General features: G+C 39.8%; 1 protein-coding gene across 3 annotated transcripts in view; it reads right to left on the reverse strand.

Annotated features, from left to right (window-relative positions):
* The window catches only part of KCNK2 (potassium two pore domain channel subfamily K member 2), a 174381-nt gene that overhangs the window by 94316 nt on the left and 63809 nt on the right, over window positions 1–16256 (reverse strand). For all 3 annotated transcript variants that reach the window (XM_050950246.1, XM_050950248.1, XM_050950247.1), the window contains exon 3: window positions 14691–14805. In XM_050950246.1, the coding sequence (XP_050806203.1) occupies window positions 14691–14805 (115 nt within the window). The remainder of the gene's footprint in view (window positions 1–14690; window positions 14806–16256) is intronic.

Here is a 16256-nt window from a genome sequence, read left to right on the forward strand (position 1 = left end):
TGAAGGACTGTTGGAGAGACTTCTGTGACCTACCCTTGCTCCTCCACACTTGGGGTCCTTACACCACCTGCCTTACACCAATTTCCAAGTGCATAGGATGCTTTTGAAAATGTGTCTGCACTGTGCATCTGTTGGCGGAAATCAGGTGCACAATTGTCACTACCCTGGCTTTGCACCCAACCAGTTCATCTGCATTATCAGCACAATTCCTAATTTTCAAACACTTTTGCACTGTTTGTCTGCTTGTTGCATTGCTTATGCAGATTCTGGAGTCTGCACACATGCCTGCTCAAACAAATGTGTATTTTTGGAAATGTAGACCCCCGGAGCCTACATTTGTCTGAGCAGAAGCAACACTATAGCCACAAGAGCCCCATAAAAGATCTCCTTATTCAGACCTCATAGCAGGATTGAGCCATAGGAGCGAGATTCTTCCAAAGAATTTAAGGAGTTTATGACCATATGTCCCATTGAAAAAAATCAATGGGACTTGAGCTCCAGAATCCATAAGGTGATTCTGAAAATCTCTCTCTAGTCTTTATTTCCTCCCAGCACAAGTCTTCCAGTTAGTTTTCAGTGGGAGCAAGCTACTGGTGATGATAGGAACATAAGAGAGAAAAAGCAGTATAAGGAAGGCAAACATACATAAAATATTGATGGATTTTCTTTGGACTCTTCAGTGATTACTACTACTATGTTGTATCATGCTGATGATAAACAGACTGACTAGACACCATCTCCATCTTCCTTCTTTCTTCAAGAAATCTATTGGCACTATCTTGCTCTCAATCTGATTGTACATCCTTTTTCTTGAGCAATGAAATTGTAGTTGCTTTTCAAATTATTAAAGACCACAGAAATGGTAGAATCCATAAATCTAAGAGGTATTATTTTTATATCAGGTTAGACAAGCTTTTTTTATTTTTGTTTTTAAAAAAACTTAACTGAAAAGCTTTTATCTTCCAAAACCTCAGGTCAGCATCCTGTCTTTCTACAACAACACCACTAAAACATAAAACAGTACAGAGAACTGCACTTCTTGTGCTGCTGTAGGCATTAGCAAGGTTGTCAAGTATAGAAGGAGAAATACATGAACACTGAATTCATATTTTGATGAGTAAGTAAAGGAGGAACTGATTTTAGATTGTATTTGGCCAGGTTCTCAGGTGGTGAAAATTGGCCTGGTATTATAGCAAATAAATGAAAATAAAATTGGCTATTATGGGACAGATTTCCAAAACTGCTCAGCAAGAGATCTTCAAGTACTTAGTACTCAAAACTGGGGCTAGATTTTCAAAAGAAAAGGCACCTAAATAAAGGCTTTACTTTTGTGATGCTGGCTGATCAGGTCATGCAAGAGTATATTAAGGCCAATTCACTTGTATATTAGTATAGATCAGTGGTTCTCAACCTGCAGCCCAATCAGCACACAGCTGCAGCCCATGGGATCATACAGGTCACAGGGTCTTACAGGTAGTGTATATATTGTGTGGATGTGGCCCAATAACATATAGAGAGCTGCATATGCGTCCCACTATGGTAAACAGGTTGAGAACCACTGGTATAGATCAAAATGCATGTAAATATAAGTATATTCAGGTGTTTAAACGTCACAAAAACTAGTGGAATGTTACTTGTATTGTTTTCACTTATCTGTTCCTGTTATAACATAATAGCAAACATTTACATTATGTATACCCACCCATCAAAGAAATCTTGTGAAATGATAATGAAGGACTTAAGGACTTTAACACAAAATGCTAATTTCAAAGCAAGTGGGCATTATGTATGATGGTCGGAGGTCAAAAGACTAATGGCATTCTTCACTCACTGTTATCAAAGGAGAAGCCCAGGTGGATAGAGACACTGTCAGCTTGATTTCTGTGTGAAGAAGCTATAAATATGGATTCTAAGAAAGATCCTTCATCTCTGAACTGTTTGGACTCTTACAGGGAAGTATGCCAGATGCAAACCAGAGATCCCCAGAAACAATCTGGATACCCTGAAAACACTTTTGGGAAACCGGCAGTTTATTACATCACTGCCACCTTTTGTAATTACAAACTGTGATTCACCTCTACATATATTTTACCTGCTTTAACCTCTCAATAACTCTCATTCTTTTTTCTTAGCCAGTAACCTTTAATTATTTTACTATAGATTTGGCTGCCAGTGTTGTCTTTGGTGTACAATCCAGAATACCAATTGACCTGGGGTAAGTGACTGGTCTCTTGGGACTGGGAGAAACCTGATGTGGTGTGATTTTTGGTTTAAGTGACCATTAACACAAAGTTCAGTTTGTCTGTGTGGCAAGATAGGCTGGAGAGTCTAACTGGACTGTCTTTGACTCCCTAGGAAAGCCAGTATAGTGATCCAGGAGTTCACATTTGTTACTGGCTTGATGAGCCACTCTAGATAATGATGGGTTATTATTTTACTCAGACAAGTATCCTAGAAATAACTTTGCTACATTTAGCAGTCCTCTCATTTTACCCCAGTAGGCTTCACTTGCACCAGAATCAGCTTACTATAATGTGAAAATTTCGAAGTTCCAGACTGCGAAAAAGGGAGACCATCTATTGTACCATAGTTGATATTTAACACAACAGCAATATTTTAGCAGAGCTAAATGGACAAAGTTGGATTTCCCTGTCACTATTCCTGAGGTAACTGAACCTATCCCTGCCTCTCCCCTTACTCCCAAAGTCTGTCTCTTGTTCCCATTTGAGTCAGGCTGCTCCTCTTCCATGCTGCTTAATCATCAGCAGGTGAGTACACAATTGGTCTCAGTTCCTGTACCAAGCATCACAGTTCTTGGGAGCATCAATTACCAGAAAAGTATTGCTCAGTCCCAGCAGTAAAAGGATGGAGCATGCTCAGTACAGATGGAATCTTTGAGGAATTTAACTGCCAAACCCTCACAAGTCTCTCCTTAACATGTGCAAACTGAGATTTTTTTCAAACTTACAACTTGGTCAAATGTGGGTGGTTTTTATCAGAACTCCAAAAGGCATGTCATAGAATCACAGAAGATCAGAGTTGGAAGAGAACTCAGGAGGTCATCTAGTCCAACCCCCTGCTCAAAGTAGGACCAACCCCAACTAAATCATCCCAGACAGGGCTTTGTCAAGCCAGGCCTTAAAAACCTCCCTAGGTAACACATTCCAGTCCTTCACCACCCTCCTAGTGAAATAGTTTTTCCTAATATCCAACTTACACCTCCCATACTGCAACTTGAGACCATTGCTCCTTGTTCTGACATCTGCTACCACTGAGAACAGCTTAGCTCCATCCTCTTGGAATCCCCCTTCAGGTAGTTGAAGGTTTCTATCAAATCCTCCCTCACTCTTCTCTTCTACAGACTAAATAAGCCCAGTTCCCTCAGCCTCTCCTCATAAGTCATGTGCCCTCTCCTGGACTCTCTCCAATTTGTCCACATCTTTTATGTAGTGGGGGCCCCAAACCTGGACACAATACTCCAGATGTGGCCTCACCAGTGCTGAATAGACAGGAATAATCACTTCCCTCCATCTGGGGACAATGCTCCTACTAATGCATCCCAATATACTGTTAGCCTTCTTGGCAACAAGGGCACACTGTTGACTCAGATCCAGCTTCATGTCCACTATAATCCCCAGGTCCTTTTCTGGAGAACTGCCACTTAGCCAATCAGTCCCCAGCCTGTAGCCGTGCATGGGATTCTTCCATCCTAAGTGCAGAACTCTGCACTTGTCCTTGCTGAACCTCATTAGATTTCTTTTGGTCCAATCTTCCAATTTGTCTAGCTCACTCTGGACCCTATCCAGCATATTTCTCCCTCCAGCTTTGTGTCATCTGCAAACTTGCTGAGGGTGCAATCCATCCCATCATCCAGATCATTAATGAAGACGTTGAACAAAACTGGCCCCAGGACCAACCCTTGGGGCACTCTGCTTGATACCCACTGCCAACTAGACAGCAAGACTTTGATCACTACCCATTGAGCCTGACGACCTAGACAGCTTTCTATCCACCTTATAGTCCATTCATCCAGTCCATACTTCTTTAACTTGCTTGCAAGAATACCGTTGGAGACCATATCAAAAGCTTTGCTAAAGTCAAGGTATATCACATCCACCACTTTCCCTGTATCCACAGAGCCAGTTATCTCATCATAGAAGCAATCAGATTGGTCAGGCATGGTTTGTCCTTGATGAATCCATGCTGACAGTTCCTGGTCACCTTCCTCTCCTCCAAGTGCTTCAAAATGGATTCCTTGTCCTTAACAACACAGGCAGCTCCTCTGCCAAATTTCAATTCTCTGCTCTCAAGCATGAAGGTGCTAGAGCTTTTCATTGAAACAATTGCAAGGTTTGTTTTTTTAACATGGGCAAAAACAATTTATTTTTCTGTAAACTTATTTTTAGAAATGGCTGAACCATTTTTGCTGAAACTTTCCAAAAATACTTATCCCGAGGCTGAGACCCAGCATGGAAAATTTCAGCCAAAATGGTTAAAGTTTGGTTAAGTTATAAGTGACCATAAATAGCATCTTGGGAAATGTTGAGCACCCTAAGTATAGACAGCATTGTCAGCTCCCTGTATAATTCAACAGACTAGAAGCAGAGATCTAACAGACATATAAAAATGAGAATGGAGAAGATAGTATCTACCAAGCTATTTAATACAATGTTTTATATAAGAACTGGGGTGAGTGGATGGGAAGGCACGCAAGAAATTAAACTAAAGAAAAAACTGAGTGCTGAAAACATGTAGATGGGATTTCTTTAAACTAAATAGTTCTTTATGTTAGAATAATATATTTTTAAAGACAGAAAAATACATTGCTAAAGAGCAGAAATGAGGTGTGAGGTGTGGGTTGTGTGCAAAGTAAGAGGTGGATGGCCCCATCTAGTTCCGGCTCCTAAAACCCCTCATCCCCTAGCAACCACCTATGAAAGGTTGCTTATCACCACATACTCATAACACCATCTGTTTCTCTGCCACCTTCTGCCTGCACCACCCCTATGAGTATTTGCAACAGGTTACTCTTCCCTTTCCCCCAGAAACATATCCCTGTTAGAAGCTCCGTGACCTCTACTTAACCCTTTGCATTTCCAAGCCAGTAGTAGAGGGAAGGCTCACTGCTGTGGCTTGATGGTGCCTTAACTGGAACCCTGGACAGAAAACTGAGGAAGGTTCTCTGGCTGGCAAAGTCCCATGGGTCACATACTGCAAAGGTCACAATGCAGAAAAAATGAAATAACTTGAGGAAAAGCCAGAGAAAAATTTGACAAGAAACCCACTGACATCAAGATATTTACAAGGGGGATGAACTAGACCCATGATGTGGCATACGTTAATTCAAAGTAGAAAAGCCTAGAGCGTATTCTTGGCATTTTTACATTTTAGATGTCCCTGAGTTCCTCGTAAGCAGAAATTTTCAGACACCCAAAAATAGGTAGTAGAGTGTTTTTCTGATAACATCTCATACAGTCCTAATCATATTCAGATTTCCATTTGCAATTGCATCTGGTGAGATGGAGTTCACAGCTGTATAGAATCTATACATTCGTTTGCTTTTTTATTTTAAGATATATCTATATATGAATTCCTTGTATAAAGTTAATTAGGCTAACACTTGTTGCTTTTGGACAGTAGGTTATTGCAACATCCTATTGATCTTTGACAGACAGTTTCTGTAGCACTCAAGTAGAGGAATGGCCCAGAGGAATTTGCATCAGCAAAATTTAGTGCATTTATTCTAGTTTTGTTCAAGTGATAGCCTTGCATTGCAAAGGTCTGAACTATGCCAAGACAGAAAAAAAAAGCACATAACAGAACATTTCTTGGCCAACTATATTATATATTCTTTATCGTTATGAGGTCTCAGCATTTATAACCAGATAAACTAATAGTAGTACTCTTTTGAAATATAATATTTATACTGATCCTTGACAGCTCACTCAAATGTTTATGGGAACAATACAAATGACCCCTCATTCCGAGGCTTGTTCTAAATTTTGTGGATATTTGGAGGGGAGATAAGTGTAGGTGGGAAGATGTTACCGCATCTGTTTCATTTAAATTATATTGTGCCACTAAAAACTACACTGTACGCTTTTGCTGCTGAGTAGCACCAAAAATGAGAATAATTTGATGGAGGTGAGTGGATGATACTACCTTATCCAGCTGAGCCTAGGAGAAAGGTCATTTGCAAACTCAGATCTCTACAATGACTATTTGGCATTATACAATATGTTTATGCTTTTGGTTAACATATATTCCTTACAGCTGCAGTGAAAGTCTACCAGCAAGGACAGTTAGCAGTACCACTTTACAATTGAGTCAAATTAATAAACTAGATAACAAGAGTTGTTTTAAAAGTGCTGATTTCACAAAAAATACTATCATCCACAGAGTTACATTCTTCCACAGAGCTACATGCAACATTCTTCATGATGAAATTGTATTTGAATCTATGTAGACCAGACATCTAAGTACAAATGTGAAATTACAAAATTTAATTTTGTCTGCCAAATGCTAGTTCAGATCTGTAGACTAACGTGAGCCGCCTCCTAGAATGTCAACAATTCTTTGCTATTTGCAATTGTTTCTTAAAACAGATTTTTGTAAAAAAAAAGTCTGCATTTTATTTCATGAAAATATGCATTTTTATTTATGCTTTATGATAACTCTTGATATCTGTAATAAGGGTCTAGGGATTTGGAGCCAAACAGCATGAGAGTTTTAGTATTACAGTGCAGTGTATTGGAAATCTAAGTTCCATATTGTCATGTATGGGATCAGTGCAAACACTGGTGGTTTCAGGCATGGGATATGCATTTTCACCCAATACATCAAGTTTCAGGTGCACATAATAACTCTGAATGGCAAGGCAGACAGAACCCAAGTTGATGAGAAATATAGAGGCTGGTAAAAAGAGAGTGAAAAGAAGACTGAGAGAATAAGAGGAAGAAAGAAATGAAGCAATCTGCTTTGTAGACTTGGTTATAGAGGTTGCCAAGAAAATTCTTTGGCTGGGGCACCAATACACCTAAAAAGTATATTCCAGAGCTCAGAAGTTACCTGTGGAACCATTAGATTCTTACATATGGGAAGATTTAAAAATAGGTGTGCAATGCAGCTGCAGCCAGCCCTCGAGACTCCGGAGACTACCCCACAACTGCTGTGTAAGATGTTACATTCTCTGGCGGTTTAAAAAATTACAGTTATTACATATTATTCCTGTTTGTGTAATTCTGATGCCTCAAGAAGTCATTGTAGACAGACTGGAGAAAAAGCAGCATTATTACAGCTGGTTGTGGTGGAGCTGGGATATTTGTAGGAGTCTGCGGGCATTTTTTTCATTATGAACATTATTACTGATGGATTTGTGTGATGAAAAAGCTGTCATACGTAAAAAGCTAAGTGAGCTCAAGGGACTGCAGAGGATCTTGAAACTTTCACCTAACATGTTTCTTTTTACTTTTCTATATGTAGGTCTGAAACTGGACTTCTGGAGAGAGAGTTCCTCTTTCCTCACCTGCTATCCAGTAGTGAATTTTCCCAGGATCTAAAATGTAACGGTTCTTCTCATGGAGACAGGCCTATTAGTTTTTCTCCTTTCAGCTTCCTACCAAGGGAGGCAAAACTGAATGTGCACAGGCAAAGACTATCCAGAGCAGAAAGGAATGATGAAAAAGGTCCCCCCCCCCCCCCATCCACAGTGCTACCTTAAATTTTATGTATTTCTTAACTTATTTTTTACAAAGGTCCTGGATCAGGAATGCCTTAATAGCATAGCTATAATGGGGAAAAGGAAGATACCTTATATTTTTCATCATCCATAGTTCCCCAGGGAACTATGGTCAAACATGTGAGCCAACAACCTTTTCTGATATGTCCCTCTGTTACTTACCTCTTTGTGAAGAGGTAACAGCGGGATATAATTTCTATATGAAACTAAACAGAGAGACACGAGTTCCAGGCAGCCACCATCTATTCTGTGTATATACCCACAGTGGCCTAATTGTTTCCCATTTCTTTGCCATACCTGTAACAAAATCTTGCCCACAGCAACTATGGAACACCAGTGTTAGCCTCTGAGGTCCCTTCCTGGGCCAGGGTCTCACATTGCTGAACAAAGCCAAGACCAGTTCCTTTTGACACACTTCCCTGTGTCACATTTCCTCTACTTGCCACTGAACATCAGCCATCTCTCAGCCATCCCTCTCTCGCTCCTTTATGGTCCATTCTTGCTGGCTGACGTGCTCAATTTTCACCCTCATCTCCCTCAGCAGCTGAGACTACAACTATCTGCTGGCTTTGCACTAGGGATTTCTGCACCCTTCATCATTCTGCTGTTGGCAATAGGACCCTGCACTCACTGGCCTTGGGTGATGCTGAGCTGTTATCAAAGAGCTGTGTTTCCCTCAATGAGACTCCACCAGCCCATGCCACACTTCTGTTGCAGTCAGACACAACTAGCATAAAGGGTTCCTATATTCAAAATCTTTCTCTGCTCAAAGGGATACAGCAGAGACCACAAGGGGCCATGGCATTTGCATCATCCTGCTTCTCTTCTCACACTTTTTACAAGGCAAGGTCACCTATTTAAAAAAAAAAAAACAACCTAAAATTGAAACGTAATTAAAATTAAAAGTGTTAAACCCTAATCCTTCAAATAAATTACTGGTGTGTTATCTTTGTTCTTTGTTCATTGGTTTCTAAATCAGTAATTTTGGATACCCCAGTCAGAGAGCCATTAGTGAGATTTTGCTGAGCTGCTTCCTTCTCCTCTCAGTCCAACCTCTCTCACTTAATTGCATACCTCAAATGAGAATTTCAAGTAGCCACTAGCTTCACTTCTGGGTTTAAAAAAGCTATTATTGCTCCAGGAACCCAGCTGCAATGCACAAAGCTATCATTATAGCTGATAGCTTGCTTTGCCCACATCATTCTGGGTCTGAGTGAATCTGAAACTCTAAATGAAATTCAGGGAATGTGAAACCATATGCATCAACAGCACCTTGAAAATTTGTCAAAACTGCCATGGTTTGAACAGCTCTATCTATCTACTGTGACAAAGTTCCTCCTCTACCTTGGTAGGTCTTGCGCTTATTGGCAGATTTGCACACCTTAGTGATCTTCCCCTCTGGTGGAACCCACAGTCTGGGTCAACTCCTGCTGTATCTGATCAGGAGTTAGGAGGTTTGGGGAGAACCTGGGCCCACCTTGTACTCCGGGTTCCAGCCCAGGGCCCTGTGGATTGCAGCTGTCTATAGTGCCTCCTGTAACAGCTGCATGACAGCTACAACTCCCTGGGCTACTTCCCCATGGCCTCCTCCAAACACCCTTCGTTATCCTTACCACAGGATCTTCCTCCTGGTGTCTGATAACGCTTGTACTCTTTAGCCCTCCAGCAACACACCCTCTCACCCTCACTCTCACTCTCACTCTCAGCTCCTTGCACCTCTTGCTCCCAGCTCCTCACATGCACACCACAAACTGAAGTGAGCTCCTGTTCTAATCAGCCTGTCTGCCTTAATTGTTTCTAGCAGGTTCCTGATTACTTTAGTGCAGCCCCTGCTCTGGTCACTCAGGAAACAGAAAACTACTCATCCAGTGATCAGTATATTTGCCCTCTACCAGACTCCTGTACCCCACTGGCCTGGGTCTGTCACACTACATACTCATGTGACTCCATCACTATAGTATTGAATTTGCCCAACTGAAAACTCTTTTCCCTGTCAGTCCCTCTGTTTGTGAGGCAGAGAAAAAGGTTCAACCACCATGATGAATCGCTAATTATAGGTTTGTCAATCCCTCCATGTAAGTGGTAGCCAGTTACTTGACAGTGATGGATAAATATATAACAGGAATTGTACCCCTGGGAGAAGGTACAAACAAAAGTTCTATAGAGGCAAACCTTTCAGTTCCCTTAAGAATTCTGAGATGCCTAGATGCTACAGTGATGAGTATCAGAGGGGTAGCCGTGTTAGTCTGGATCTGTAAAAGCAGCAAAGAATCCTGTGGCACCTTATAGACTAACAGACGTTCTGGAGCATGAGCTTTCGTGAGTGAATACCCACTTCTTCAGTGATGAGTGTTGTAGAAATGATTAGATAAAGATCTACATAGATGAGCAATTAAGAAAATCAGGGAACGTGCTGTCAACTGTTATACTTAATAGCTATAATTTTCTATAAATGGTAGTAATACCTTTCTCATGTATTCAAGTACATGGCTGAGGTATTGCTTGTTATTAAAGAATGAACAAATATAAGAATATAATTATAAAGTTCCCTCTGGAATTCTGCATAGACTATCACATGAAAACTCTTTGGATATATCCATGGCCTGCATTTGCAGTCTCATAAACATTTAAAATATCAAGTTTGGTAACTGCTGTCTGTCCCAAAATTGGCAGGAATGCCTCAGTTTCATCAAGCGATACTGAGTCCTGATATTACAGCGCCTGAAATACATTTAGGACAGAAATTCCTAAATGTATTTCAAGCTCTGTAATATCAAGACTCAGTCTCACTTGATCACATGTCATCATGCTATAAGGAGTCAAATCACACATTGAAAATACTTTTTTGCAGGACCAACAAAATCACAGCAAAAAATGACTAGTTCTGATTTCATCACTTCTCTCAGGGTTTTCAAGGCAGCTAAGTTTCCAGCACATCACAAGCCCTCTGCACCATCATCAGTTTGCATCCCTTGCCTTGTCTACACTACCGGGGTAAGTCGACCTAAGTTACGCTGCTCTAACTATGTGAATAATGTCGCTGGAGTCAACGTAGCTTAAGGTGACTTACTGCGGTGTCTACACCGTGCTGCGTTGATGGGAGACACTCTCCCATTGACTTACCTTACCTTACTCCCCTCTTCCAGTGGAGTACCGAAGTCAACCAGAGAGTGCTCTGCCATCAATTTAGTGGGTCTTCAGTAGGCCTGCTAAATTGACCAGGGCCACCCAGAGGATTCAGAGGGCCCGGGGCAAAGCAATTTCGGGGGCCTCTTCCATTAAAAAAAAGTTGCAAAACTATAGAATATTATATTCTCATGGAGGCCCGGGGCAAATCGCCCCATTTGCGCCCCTCCCCCCCTCGGGTTGCCCTGAAATTGACTCCTGTTGCATCGATTGCAGCAGCGTCAATCCCCGGTAAGTGTAGACATGGCCTCTGTGTCACGATGGGATGATGCGATGTGAAATATGTTACAGTGTAAAGCCATGACTTTGGGCAGGGGTAACTAGTACATTTTAGAAGTGAGAATAATTGCTATTGCCTAATTCAGTTTAGTATTTTGTTTATTAATCTAGGAAGGATTAGAAAACAAAAGAACAAACTTAGTTCTTAATGTAGTGCCTATATTACTTAGAAACAAAAATAAAGCCTTTGCACAGGACAAGAGCTGGTCAGGAATTTTCCATCAGTGGAAAATGCAGTTTCTGCACATTTGAAATTTCTGAAGAATTATTTTGATTTTGCCAAAATATTTTGTTTTTATGTTAGGAAAAGTGATACGAAATGTTTAATTTGGGGTTATTTCAACCCAAATCTAATTATTGTGGCTTATTGACCTGATCCAAAATGTTGCATTTGAAGTTAGTTCAGCATTAAACTGCATTTCCCTGTCGTGGCACACTGCCTCATGGGAGATGTAATTCCGAGGCCTAATACCTCCATTCTTTTCTATGGACCAGGCTTGCTGTCCAGAGTACTTCTCTCCTGTGCCTAAGCAGGATGATGCATCAAGGAAGTCATATGGCCGCTTGAAAGGTCACCTGACCTGGGAGTATGGCCCTAAGAAATAAGTGGGGCATCAAACCTGAATTACAACTTCTATGTGCCACCACAGGGGAATGCAGTGTAATATTGAATTGACTCTAAATGAAACATTTTGGGACAGTTCAACAAACTGAAACAAAACATATTTAGTTTCAGGAAAACCAAAATATTTTATTTTGATAGAAGATGCCAAAACGAAATATTTCACCACTTCCAAACAGGGCCGCCCGGCGGGGGGGGGCACAAGTGGGGCAATTTGCCCCAGGCCCCGGACCCCCATGAGAGTTTTTCCGGGCCCCTGGAGCGGGGTCCTTCACTCACTCCGGGGCCCCTGGAAAACTCTTGCAGGGCCTGGGCCCCTGGAGCTTCTTCCGCTCCAGATCTGTGGCAGCAATTCAGTGGCGGGGGCCCCCTGCCGCTGAAGACCCCAGGACCCCTGAATCCTCTGGGCGGCCCTGTTTCCAAATCATTTTTTAAAAATGTGTCATTCAACAAAAGTTTTTGATGTTTCAATTCTTTGTCCTGATTTGGGTCACAAACAAAAGGTTAAAATATCAGAATGTCCTGCAGGAAGGATATTTTGATTTCACTCAGTTCTATTCAGGACTGTGCATGCTGGTTTATTTGGAACTAAATACCTTATTTCTTCCTATTGTTTAAAATATTCAAAATAATAGGAAGAAATGAGGAATTTAGAAAGAAAACTCTAATGAACTAGAACAAGTTTTTGACCATTTCCAATACATATTACACCACTAAAGTGAGATTAATTTGAGGCAAAAAAGCCCATTGATATTAGATAAAGAAGGGCGACTCAAGGCCAGTGTCATAACCTTGCTTCTGAATTCTCTTGATTTTGTTGGCATGTATTAGATTGACATTTATATTTTGATCATTTCTTTTATGTTTCACTATAGGTGACATCCTGGACTCATTGAAGAGCGTATTAATTTTGCAATTGTCTTCAGTGGGGCCAGGATTTCATCCTATATGCTGATTGTTTTGGTTGTTTATGACTTCCCAAAACATTACAGACATACATACATATTATTATATATATGCACATACACACGCTCATGTATATACACAGATATAAACTTACAGATAAGAAATGGAATATAAAATGCACCTATATAAAAGAGGAACTCAAGTCACTGTGTTAAACACAATTGAAGAGAGCATCCTTTTCCTGGAAGAAATGTATATAAATATTACATTACAATAAAAATTTTAAATGCTAAAATGATCTGCATAATTGCCTACATGCTGCATGTATAATTTTGTTTTTCCTTTAAATTTATAAATGTTTTATGGGTGCCCATTTTATCCCCTACAGACTTATCCTATAATTTAAAATAAACAGAACAAAAAGGACTGCCCATACATAAATCAATATCTAGGATATAAGGAAGCTATATTGTTTTGAGGTCAGAACAAAGGACTTACAAAGTCAAATATTGCTTTTATTTATACCTGCACAGCAGAGAAATGGCTCTTAAGAGTTTGAAAGAGTCTATGTTACCAACTGCTGACTAGGCATGTGACCACAGACAAATCATCTGGTGACTCTGAGCTTCACTGAATAAACAGGAACGTGCTGAAAAGCAAGCGAAGCTGTTGCATGCTAGACTGACTATGAAAACCATTTTTATAATGGATTTTTGGCTTGTCTTCACTACAAGGGTAAGTTGGTCTAAGTTACGCTACTCCAGCTACGTGAATAACACAGCTGGAGTCGACGCAGTTTAGGTCGACTTATCCTGGTGTCTTCACTGCGCTGCATTGATTCATAGATTCATAGATTCTAGGACTAGAAAGGACCTCGAGAGGTCATCGAGTCCAGTTCCCTGCCCTCATGGCAGGACCAAATACTGTCTAGACCATCCCTGATAGACATTTATCTAACCCACTCTTAAATATCTCCAGAGATGGAGATTCCACAACCTCCCTAGGTAGTTTATTCCAGTGTTTAACCACCCTGACAGCTAGGAACTTTTTCCTAATGTCCAACCTAAAGCTCCCCTGCTGCAGTTTAAGCCCATTGCTTCTTTTTCTATCCTTAGAGGCTAAGGTGAACAAGTTTTTTCCCTCCTCCATATGACACTCTTTTAGATACCTGAAAACTGCTATCATGTCCCCTCTCAGTCTTCTCTTTTCCAAACTAAACAAACCCAATTCTTTCAGCCTTCCTTCATAGGTCATGTTCTCTAGACCTTTAATCATTCTTGTTGCTCTTCTCTGGACCCTCTCCAATTTCTCCACATCGTTCTTGAAATGCGATGCCCAGAACGATGGGAGATGCTCTCCGGTCTACTTCCCTTACTCTTCTCGGAGAGCCGCAGTACCGGGGTCAACCAGAGAGCCCTCTGCCATCGATTTAGCAGATCTCCACTAGACTCGCTAAATCAATCCCTGCTGCATCGATTGCAGCAGTGTCAATCTCCTTGTAGAGAAGACCAGCCTTTAGTAAGATTAAATTGAATCCCTAGAAGTTTCTCATCTCACTTGGAATGTATAAAGGACAAGAATAAAAATGCATGATTGTAGAGATTTGCAGCTTAGCATACCACAATGGCTTAATGGACATATTTGATTTAAAACATCTAATATTCAACAATTTTGATAACATAGCTACTAAATTCAAATATTACTTTCTCCTCCCAAAGCTTTTTCACATTCTATTAAAGACATATCACAGAAATCTACTTCTCATTAATGGGACACTTAGATAGTCTGCATCCCTGAAGGAAATCTGGTATTTCTATCCCTAAGGCTACATCGTAACTCTATTATAAATTAGAAGATTTGCCAAAGTTACTATTAATCCCCACTGCCACCCACACCCACACATATTTGAAATTAAATTACAGCTCATGTACTGTAAAAATATAATAAGTTGTGTCCTACCTATGGTGGTAATAACAGTGCCAGCAAAGAAGAAGGAACTTCCCAAGTCCCAGTGACTGATTTGAGATGTGTTTCTTAAAGGTATGATTCCTGTATTTATTGCTGCCACTACATGCTGCAAGTTTAAAAAAGAGATTTGTCAATATTCATGAAATATAAACAATGATGTTAACGTACATTATGCAGTAGATTCACAAAGATAAAGCCACTTATTAGATGTAAACAATTAAAAAGGGAAAGGTTCACTTTGGTCAGTTGGAGTTTTGCCATTGACATTCATGAGGCCAAGATTTAATCCTTAGGGTAAATCTCAAGTATAAGGGACCAATTTCTGCAGTCCTTAACATCTATTGGAATTTTAATGTGTCAGGACTCCACAGCTGGACCTCAAGGCATCAAGTGCTTGATAAAGCCCATTGAAGTCAATAATCAAAACCTTCTTGACTTCAATGAGTTTTGGATCACCCTAACTAGATAAAATAACTAGAGTTAAAAATTTAACCCTTTCTCAGCATGCAGAAATACACATATTACATGAACACTTTAAATTTAGTTTCCCAACTACTGTTCACATTGACTCCATGGAACTATCTGTAAGTAAGGCAAGCAAGGTTTGATCCATAGTTTTAAAAAACAGAGCCACACCATCCCATCAGTTGTTAAGGAGAGATTCCCACTGATATCAGTGGGGAAGTCTGCTTTAAAATGCTGGTAAAATATGTTCCAGAGTAATTTTATGTCAAATAAATTACAGTTAATTAAGAACATTCACAGAGGATAGAAAATGTAATAATTAAATATCTTTAATTGTATGATAAAGTTATTAAATCTTCAATATGATAACCACAAATTCAGAATTAAATATTACACAATCATTATCCATATAAGTTGACCTCTAGATTTATACTATTATATATGTAATGCAGGTAACTATTTAAAATGTATTTCTTGAACACATCAGTTCTGTCAATGGAAATGAATGAGCACAATTTTGGTGAAATTTACGTTTTCACAAAAAATTCCCAAATCCTGCAGTGTCAACTCACTGAGATTTATCTTATCATGGAAAAGTCCCTGTGTATCAGTCTTTAGTGCAGACACATACCAGTATTTATTTTCTTTTTAAACATCAAGAAATAACGCTATTTTAAAACTTATTGTTTATTGAAATATAAATTAAGGGCATATTCTGTAACATTCACTTAAAGCAGAACAAATTTTACAAGTAATCATTATATTTGGTAATTGGTGTTTCAAAAACCAACAAAGAGGAATGCAATATTGAAGTGAATGTTTTAACTGCCCAAGACCTAAGTACAGGTATTGTGAACTTAGTTACCCCATATACTGGAATAGATCTCCATGTGGACATTCTTCCAGTGACTTTATTCAAGAATAATGCAAAGTGAAGTATTTATTCCAGAATAAAATCACTTTCACTCCAACACACACTGGGGAATTATTCAGGAATAGAAAATTAATAAAATTAGAACTATTCTAGAATAGCTATGCCAGCCAATTTCTCCCATATAGACAAGTCCTTAGAGCCAGCATGTTCAACTTGCT

This window comes from Gopherus flavomarginatus, chromosome 4, assembly GCF_025201925.1.
Source record: "Gopherus flavomarginatus isolate rGopFla2 chromosome 4, rGopFla2.mat.asm, whole genome shotgun sequence".
Taxonomy (NCBI): domain Eukaryota; kingdom Metazoa; phylum Chordata; order Testudines; family Testudinidae; genus Gopherus; species Gopherus flavomarginatus.